The sequence below is a fragment of the Pistacia vera genome, unplaced genomic scaffold (assembly GCF_008641045.1).
Source record: "Pistacia vera cultivar Batoury unplaced genomic scaffold, PisVer_v2 Contig927, whole genome shotgun sequence".
NCBI classification, from domain to species: Eukaryota; Viridiplantae; Streptophyta; class Magnoliopsida; order Sapindales; family Anacardiaceae; genus Pistacia; species Pistacia vera.
The window spans coordinates 268,060-277,725 of record NW_022196809.1 but is presented as its reverse complement, the minus strand read 5'-3'; the positions used below and the strand labels follow the sequence as shown (position 1 = coordinate 277,725).

The 9,666-nt window shown below is 34.5% G+C and overlaps 1 protein-coding gene across 2 annotated transcripts; it reads left to right on the top strand.

Moving 5' to 3' along the window:
* The first annotated feature begins 2,191 nt into the window (after positions 1-2,191).
* LOC116120183 (adenylyl-sulfate kinase 3-like) lies at positions 2,192-7,895 on the top strand. 2 transcript variants are annotated; one of them, XM_031406126.1, is made up of 8 exons: positions 2,192-2,345; positions 2,626-2,884; positions 4,459-4,572; positions 6,210-6,359; positions 6,454-6,572; positions 6,711-6,795; positions 6,912-6,958; positions 7,785-7,895. In XM_031406126.1, exons 2-8 carry the CDS (start codon positions 2,662-2,664, stop codon positions 7,881-7,883), a joined length of 837 nt encoding a protein of 278 aa, XP_031261986.1. In that variant the 5' UTR covers positions 2,192-2,345; positions 2,626-2,661; the 3' UTR covers positions 7,884-7,895. The 2 variants fall into 2 exon arrangements, with proteins under 2 accessions (XP_031261986.1, XP_031261987.1); XM_031406127.1 differs by lacking the exon at positions 4,459-4,572.
* Positions 7,896-9,666: the final 1,771 nt, after the last annotated feature.

The window sequence follows — 9,666 nt, the reverse complement described above, 5'->3', positions numbered from 1 at the left end:
TTTGGCCACAAACTGTGCATATCCTGGAGGCAATCTGGGATATTTTTCTTGCAAACTAGTCGCGAACTGATCCAAAACATCCTGACCACCCATGGTCAATCTGAATCAGGTCTCAACTCAGTTGCAAAGTCTGACTCTTTATATGGTGTAGGATCTGGATCTGGCTGGGATTCGCCGTACTAGTAAGGAATTACCGCCTCAGCTTTTTCCAACCACTTATTCCAAAGCTCTAGCTCAGAGACTTCAATGGTGGAAATCCGGCAAATAAAACACAAAATCTTTGTGCACCCTTGACTAAAAGCCTTTTGAATAGCATCCAAAAGTCGCTTTACACCTAGCCAAGTCAAATACTCTTCTCGAATATCTGGGTTGCCGTTACAGAGGTCTAACACAACCCATTTAACCTCTTGTTTGGTATATCCTTCACTAGGCCACACTTGTTCGATGTCACTCAACACCAGAGACATCTCCTATTTTACCGGCTTAGTAAAATAGTTAGAACATGTTCCAGTGTTTTGACCTTTTGAAGTACATAATTAACATTTTCAATCTGGTTCCCGATCTGGGTTAATTCTTCGTTTAGAGCAAATATACAATACACCGTATAATTCACTCTCCTGTCTAAGTTTTCAAGCTTCTGGGTCAAAAGCTCTAACTTATCTACGACAGTATTTAACAAACCGATCTCCAGTTTTCCCTCGAGACCATGATCTAAATGAAAACAAGTCTTACTCAAACAGACTTCATCATTTAAATCATTATTCATGCTATAGAACTTTCAACAGGTTAACAGGTATAAACACATATATCCCCCGTCTTCCAAAGCTCTGATACCATTTATACCCACATAATATTTGTAATATCCATATGATCATAATAATAATAATAATAAATCTAAGGATATTACAATACAAAATTTTAACACAATTTCATCGCAAATATCTTATTTATTAATTTGAAACAATTTAATAGATTTCAAATTGCTATGGTTCAAATTACAGTACCACCAATAATAATGAGTTCTCAGTCCCATCAATTAAAGTTTAGCAAGAGCTAAAAGATAAAATAACCATAGTACCAAACCAACCTAAAAACACTTATTACATTGAGCTAGGGTATAAATAGAGGCTTCCCCCTTATAAAATCAAGATCAGACTCTCAAAATTTAACAAAACAAATAAAAAAGACACAACCCATGGGAAAGAGACTGACTTAATATTCTCTCTAAATAATTCAGTTTGCTGTTTGCGACCTCTTGCAAACGTGGCTAATCACAAAGAACACTCATATAAAATAAAGCAGTGTGTATTTGAACCACTATAAAAATTCTCATTGTCTCTTTTATTTTTAAGTCTTTGCATGCTATTCTGATCTTTAACCAAATCCCCATTATTAATCACATGTAACTTTTAAGAAATTTTTAGCATTTTGCACATGCGAGGTCGTTGGTGTCAAAATCACGCATCAACAGTTTGACGCTAGAAGGACTTACACGACACTTACTCACTTGCAGACTTATAATCATTACCTTAAACTTAGTGGTTATAAATAGAGGTCTCCCTTTCATAAAATCGGGATCAAACTCTCAAAATTTAACAAAGTAAATAGTAAAGACAATCCATAAGAAAGAGATTGACTTAATATTCTCTCTGAATACTAAACACTTGTAATTCAGTTCGCTATTCACAACCTCTTGTAAACTTAGTTAATCACCAAGAACACTCATACAAAAGAAAACAATAGATGTAGGAATCGTTTTAAGCATCCAAACTATTATAAAAATTCTCATTGTCTCCTTTATTTTTAAGTATTTGCATGCTACTGTCACCTTTAACCAAATTCCCTAATTATCACGTATAATTTGTAAGACCTTTTTAATGCTTTATTTTGCAGGTGCAAGATCATTAGTATTAAAATCACACATCAACACAAATAATTATTTTTAACATAAACTTATAAAAATTTTAATGACTGAATTATAAGAAATAAAAAATTTAATAATTTAATGTTAAAATTTGTTGTTAGAATCTGAAAAAAAATGATCACGACAAGGGAGTAATGCATTCAATAATTAATAATTAAAGACGCTTCTCATCTCCCGGACGCATCGCGCACTTGTAGTTGTGGATCAACAACTGCCTCCACGTCACCACTCGACTTGACAACCACTTCTATATAGAAAAATCATCCCCGCTTTGCTTGTCCATTCAATCTTGAAGTAAAACCTTCCTCTCTCATACTCAGCTTCCGTCCAATTCCAAACACCACCCAGCACAACTTCATCTACTCAAATCTACCTACTTTTCTGTACACAGAATAAAAATCATTCCTTCAACAGACCACAGGTGACCTCCCAAATACTTTTCTTAAAAGCACTTCTGATAATTTTCATTTGACCATGATTTTTGGGAAATAAATCTCTTCCATTAATGTTTTTCTTTCTTTCTGTTAAGTTGTTTAATTATTTAAACTTGACTTTTAGTTTGTTAACACATTCAAGTATTCAACCGTTCCATTTTTAACAGAATGAATGAACTTCTCACTTTCTCCACCAAAGGCGCCCACATTATGCTGATTTTCTACTCTCTAAATTTTCTCATCTTTCTATTGAATCTTTTGTAATAGGCGTGGTCTCGTCGCTTCCGTACGTAAATAGAGTCTATGGATATCGCTGCGGTTCAAGGAGTGCGAGCTCGGCCGTCGATTGGTGGACCTTGGCCGGCGGACCTTGTGTCTGGACCGGCGTCGAAGAAGTTAGGGTTTGTTAAGGCTACTAGGTTTGATCGTGTTCGTGGTGTTAGAGCGGGGTCATGGTCTTTGAAGCCGGTCAAGGCAACGGAGGAGTCAACGGCGTCGGTGATCAATGAATCCACGGCCACATCTGGTGCTGCTTTCAGTTTTTTTTTCTTTTTAATTTCTTTATTATTTTTTTCTTTTTTGTTTTCAGTGTTGGATGCAATTAAAATGAGGAATATATGTTTATCTTTTAATGTCGTGGATGTTGACTGGCTTCGGTGATGGTTGCGTGACGATTGACGAAATTTAAGACCAGATCATTAATGCAGTTATTTTGTTAAGATTCTTAAGAAGCAAAATAAATACTCGGAATTTCTACTTGAATGATTTTAAACTCTGTGGCTTGTGTTTTCTTAATTATTTGGATTTTAGTGGTAGGAGATTAGGTTGGCACTTGGTGGGGTAGAGGATATTTTGTTGGAATGGTTGTTGACAGTAACTTTTGTAATCCTGTAAGACTGCATCTGGCAAGTCATTTCATTTGACCCTGTAAAAGGAATACTAATAGCCTGCTTTTGGACCATTTATTTGACGGTTATTTAGGCAGCATTGGGCTTGACTGAATAATTGGTAAAGAGTAAATAGGAATGGACTATACATGTAGTCCGGCCCAACTGTTTTGACTTTTGATTCGTTATCCAACTATAATGAATTATTTATTTAAATAATTTTATTTTTGTTTGAATAATTATTAAATATTATATATATTTTTATGTATTATAACGTTTTTTTTTTTCCATATTATTATTCAAAATTATTTTATCGATACTATTTGAATTGTAATTTTATAGCAACTTTTTAAAGTTCGCCGCAGACGGATTAATGTAGTCTCATCAGTCATTTGACAGTCGCAAAGATATAGGCCAACATAGTCTTATAGAACAGTCAACATCATTTTTATTCCTGCAAAGCATTCTTAAGGAATCATGTGCATATGCTTCCCATTCAATCAGTCAATTATAACAACTGTGAAGTACTAGCAACATGGAATTATTTTTTTCGCTTGCTAGATGGGATTCACAGTATCGTGTGCTCTTAGGGCTGTATATTTTGTTATCGTTGTGTCCTATATTTAAGAGAAGCACCCGTGTTGTAGGAAGATATACTTTGTTTTGTCCTTTGAATTATTGTTGAAATAAAGCTAGAAGAGGGCACTTCAGTTAATTCTTGAATTAACTCTTGTGACATTTATGCAACCTCTGCATTTAGAGGAGGAGTATGCTAATATAATTAGGGATTTCAAATTAAAGGTTTATACTTCTAGAACCTGCAAAAATATACATATTAAAGTGGTATGTGTAGAAATGTTTTTGAGCAATTATGTGCCTCAGGATAGCTGTCGGGACTGTTTTGCATTGGATTTTTTGGTTTTATAAGCTGTATCTGGATATTTTGCTGTTAAATTGCTTATTTTTCTTGATAATTGATTGAAAATGTAAATGTAACCAATATCTTTGATGAAATGTGTCTTGTATTTTTAGCTTTTACAATTCACAGACTTGCATAAATGTTAATTACTATTTATATGAAAAAGATATTCTTTGTAAACCATGGTTGTAAATTCTGGTTCAGCAATATGTAATTTTTGCCCTCATGTGCCTATTTAGAGTTCCAACTTTAATTATATCTAACTAGGTAACAGTCTAAAACATATATCTACAGTTGGAAAGTCGACAAACATCTTGTGGCACAAAAGTTCGGTGGATAAAATTGATAGGCAAGAGTTACTTCAGCAGAAGGGCTGTGTCATATGGATTACTGGTCTTAGTGGTTCAGGTTTGTTAGATGTTACTTCCATTATGTTTTATGTGTATGAATTAATTGTTGGCATTTGTACTGGTCCTACTGGACGCTAGAAATAATTCTTTATTTTGGCTCTTTAGCCTCAATAGATACATATGATGCATTGATTATTCTCATGATTACATTTTTATCTCATTCTTTTCAATCTGAAGTTCTATAATAAAGAGGACTTTCTCCAGAAAACTATGTTAAGAAGTTTCTTGATACTCTGAAGAATTTGATTGTGTAAAAATGATTTACCGTTAGTATTGGATTAGTCAATTTTGCATTTATGATGATCCAGATCTTGCTTCTTGATATGAACAATGGGAATTCTTTAAGAAATTTCCTCACTTGACATTAGTTTTATTTCTTTGGTCTTATTATTTTCTTTTGTAAATCAATTTTTATATGTATATTGGTGTTGTGTTGTTTTTCTTTAGCAACTTGGAGAGAGTTGTAACTGAATAACCATGCATATCAGCTTCACTTGCCATGCCTCTGGCAGTGGCAGAATTCATGATCATTCATATGCTAAGTTTTCAACTAACGATGAATATTCATCTGTTATATTTTTTATAAGATGCATTTTTGAGCAAGTATCCTAGAAAAACATTAACTGCAGATTGATCATGCTTACGAAATATTCAGATGCTTGTTAAGGTGTTATTTGTAATTGTTTGCAGCAGATCGTGAAAAAGGAAGTGGATAACTTCTGAAAAATTAAAAGACGATCCTCATGAAAGTCTTAGGGTATTTAATGAGAAATGATTAACTGATCCTATCAAATTCATATGGTTAGATTTCTCACAATGCTGAATAAGAAGTTTTATATGCTTTTCTGTTAGCTTCTTATCGAAAACAGAGAGTTTTAAATTGTATGCCATTATAGTCAAACTCAAATTTTATTCATGCTCAAAGAATTGTTTATGAGTTATATGTTCAATATGCATACAAATCAGCCTCCTCCATTAACTACGGTAATGGATCAGTTCTTTTAGTCATGGAACATAACATTAAGAAAAAGTCACTCTGAATGAAACATAAGATGGATGAATGAAATTTCTTTATTAATGTTATATTGAGTTTGTGTTCTGTTTAGTTAAGAGTATGCAAAGCAAACTAGAGTTTTGTTTTAATTCAGTTCTTCAGTAAAGTGGTTGGCTTCGCAAGTTAGTTGGCCTGAGCTGTATTTATTCAGCCATTTAAGCTTGTCTTCCTTGTACTCAGATCAAGGTTTCTTGGTCAAGCATGGTTCATTCATTTTTACTCTTTTGTGGCATTCATGAAACTAGATTAATATGTTGAATGGCCTAATCGAGTATTTCAGCCCTGTGTCCTATTCTTACGCTGTTATCACCTTTATCATGCAAATTAATGATAAATATACTCCTTGTCATTTTGAGATTATTTCTTTTGTTTTCTTACTCAGTTCTGTGATGTAATCTTTACCGGTAACCAATGAAAGATGGAAGTTAAATATGGAATGGCATCACACTCTTAGTTACCAAGATAAAATCTTCTTCTTCCCATCCCTTTGCTTCAACTTTATTGTTGCAACTTCCTTTGATGTTTATTCATCTTAATTTCATATATTGCTCTCTCTCAAATATCTTGAATGCGGATTTCAGGAAAAAGCACTTTGGCATGTGCTCTGAGTCGTGGCTTGCACTCTAGAGGAAAGCTAACCTACATTCTTGATGGTGACAACTGTCGGCATGGACTGAACCGTGACCTTAGTTTTAAAGCAGAAGATCGTATTGAAAATATACGAAGGATTGGTAATGTTACTGTTCATTTCTTACATTATTGTCCTTATATTTGTTTTCTTTATTCTTTTCTTACAGTATGTTATTTTGTATTGTAATATTTCAGGGGAGGTAGCAAAACTCTTTGCAGATGCTGGTGTTATTTGCATTGCCAGTTTGATCTCTCCTTACAGAAAAGATCGAGATACCTGTCGTGCACTATTACCAGAAGGAGAATTTGTTGAGGTATGTGATACTGTAATCTTAAATTTTATGGCATTGGGTTAATTTATGCTTTGCACTGGCAGGTAGTAAATGGATATTGAGATAAAGAAAAGATGCACCTTTTCTTATTGAACGATTCACAATCTCTTCATTTGATAGGTGTTCTTGGACGTCCCACTCCAACTGTGTGAGTCGAGAGACCCCAAGGGCCTTTACAAGCTTGCACGAGCTGGGAAGATCAAAGGTACCTTCTAATTTGTATATGAATTGAGGAATTATTTACATTGCTCATCTTCTTTTGAGTTGTATTGGTTCTCAACTGTAAAATCAGTGATGATGTAATTGTTTTGCAATTTATAGGTTTTACTGGGATTGATGATCCATATGAACCGCCATTGAACTGTGAGGTTTGTGTTAAGAAAAATCTATGCTAAATTAATTGGTTAGCTGCAATCAATTAACAAGAAAAATTTAATAAAAACAATCACGCACAATAATACTAGAATTGATGTGGTTTGCTCATTTATTTACATCCGTGAGACGTGATTATTAAAATAGACTAATCAAGAACTCTAGTCTAAGATTCATCATTTAAGTTTAAAAACAACACTAGGTTTCAATACTTTTGCACACCTCTCTAAATATAAACACTAAAATCCCTGAGAAGTATTATTCTTAATTTTCTTGTCAATAACTAAATCTGCTCAAAGTTCTCACAAATATTGTTTAGAAGAACTTAGACGGTACAATTTTACATATTTTACAAAAAGCATCCTCGCAAATTACAGTGAAGCCTCCCTTGAAGAGTTTAAACTAATTTTATAAGCATTAGGTATGAACCCAGTAACAAAACAATAATATGAATAACTTTAGAGGGAATCATCCATATTTATAGTGACTTAATATTGCACCATGCTGGCATGTACCTATGAACAGAATGAATCTGCTATGATCTAACAGTCACAATTCATTTAGTCATTTACAACAATTAAGTATTGAAGAAGCTGCAAGAATCTTTTGCGTAAAAGTCGATGAACGATTTTGTTTATCTTGTTTGGAATAGTTTGATCATGTTAGAAGTGTCTGATGTTGGCTACCTTTCATTCATCTAGGCAAAATCTGAAGCACCTTTTCAGCCTAGTGTTATTATAATAAATTACTCCAACTTCTACCAGTCATGCCTTCCTTTTCTCATAGTCAAGTAATTGACATTAAAGCGTTATCAATTTGCAGATAGTACTACGACAGAAGGAAGACAACTGTGCTTCTCCATGTGAAATGGCTGAAACTGTGATAGCTTACTTGGATGAGAAAGGTTACCTTCAAGCCTAATTTGCTGAAAAGATATCAGTGACTGTAAGTTTGTAACATTATTCGATGGAAGCCTAAGATGATAGAAATTGATTCTTTCCTACAGTAACGAAATCGTTCCTGCATTTGTAGCTCAAACATTTATGTCTCCTTAAAGCTGCATAAGTGTATTTTGTAATTCAGCCTCCAATTAATAAGGATGATCCACGAGATAGGTAATAAATTTGTGTCACTTAGCCGTGTGATATCCATTCCAGTATAAGATTTGTCTCACGTCCCAGGTTTGCACTCAATGCTTGTACATAAAGCAGCCTTTGGATTTGTATAGCTGTATCAGAATACTAGTGCTTGTACATTGACACTACGTGGACTCAGCAGGAATTGGCCCAAACGGTCAAATCCTTCCATTTTGGTGTTTCTTGTTCAGGAATAGAAAATTGTTGCTATCAATATTATGTAAAGCCCGATTAATTCAATAATCAAGAGCTTTCATTTCATATTTGTTTAAATGGGGATATGGTGCTTGTGCTTTTGATGATCTTTTCTATTTTTTTTTTTTTTTTTCCATTGTATTTAGCGTTTGTGGGTCAAGTGGCAGCCATGGCTGCCCATGGTATTTTTTTTTTTNGTGTAGAAATTATCCGCGTGTAACCGCCATGAGAGAGCAGTCTCCGCCATGAGAGAGCGGAATGAGAATGAGAAAAAGAATTCGTATAGCCATGAGAATACATGCGGATGAGGGCTATATGCGTGAGAGAGAGTACACTCACATGGCTAAGGGTTCCGAATCCACGCATCAACCAAACCGATCGGCAAAGAATAAGAAAGAATAAGAATAAGAATAAGAGAAGAATAGAAAGAAAAGAAAAGAGAGAAAATGCATTGTCGTGCTTTAGTGTCTCATCCATGCATGGTTATGATATTATGAGAATAGAAAGAAAGAAAAGAATAGTGAGAGCTAGAAGTAGAGAAAGAACAAGAGAGATTGAATTAGAGAAAGTGACAAGAGTACGAAAAGAATTGAAGATTAATACACGGGGATTATAGAGTAGAAGATTTACTTACTGAGCATCTTTGTGCTCACCCCGTTGTTTTCTATGTTTTACAGGACATAGGTGAGGATGTGGTCGAATGGACGTCGGCAAGCGGTGAGACTTGGCTGCACTGTCCACTGTTTTTTAGAGTCTTTTTGTACAAATGATGTTGTACTATGTAAAGAATGTATTTATTAAGTAAAGAAAATTTTTGGGCCCAACTATTTTGATAAATATACTTGTCTTTTTATTAATATATTTTATGAATATGATAGTAGAAAGAAGATGTTACATCGCACTGGTCAACTGGGTTCTCGTGACCGAACGCGCGATGTCTAGTTGTGATCAATCACGGATAGGGTTGTTGTGACAGTGAGAAAGAGGGCTAGTTGCAACATGAAAAGATCGAGAATGATGGGTCACAGGAAGGATGGTCGGAAGGTGACTAGAGTAAGGAAGCAAGTTTTGGAATTGGATTGTTATATTAAAGTTTATGAATCTTTGTGGTTTGGAACTTTGACTGATGCTTAAATGAGCTTGATGTATTTACTTTTTCTAACGATAGGTGGTGGTTACAAAGGTTATGAGACAGGAGGGGATAGTGGCTAGCAACAAGTGATGACCAGTAGACTTGGCAAACGGGCAAGCTAAGTAGCCACGGGTAAATGGTCGATGGTTTTTTTTTTTTTTTGAACGGTTAGGAAAAGGAATTACCCGTATTTGCCCATACGAGTACGGGTCGACCCACAAAATCTGAATTTTGTCTTTTT

What these genes read in the sequence shown, in the direction of transcription:
- LOC116120183 (XM_031406126.1), top strand. Translation starts at nt 2,662, where the DNA reads ATGGATATCGCTGCGGTTCAAGGAGTGCGAGCTCGGCCGTCGATTGGT. An exon ending in TGAATCCACGGCCACATCTG is followed by an intron (nt 2,885 to 4,458) that starts GTGCTGCTTTCA and finishes ATATATCTACAG; the next exon opens with TTGGAAAGTCGACAAACATC. An exon ending in TACTGGTCTTAGTGGTTCAG is followed by an intron (nt 4,573 to 6,209) that starts GTTTGTTAGATG and finishes TGCGGATTTCAG; the next exon opens with GAAAAAGCACTTTGGCATGT.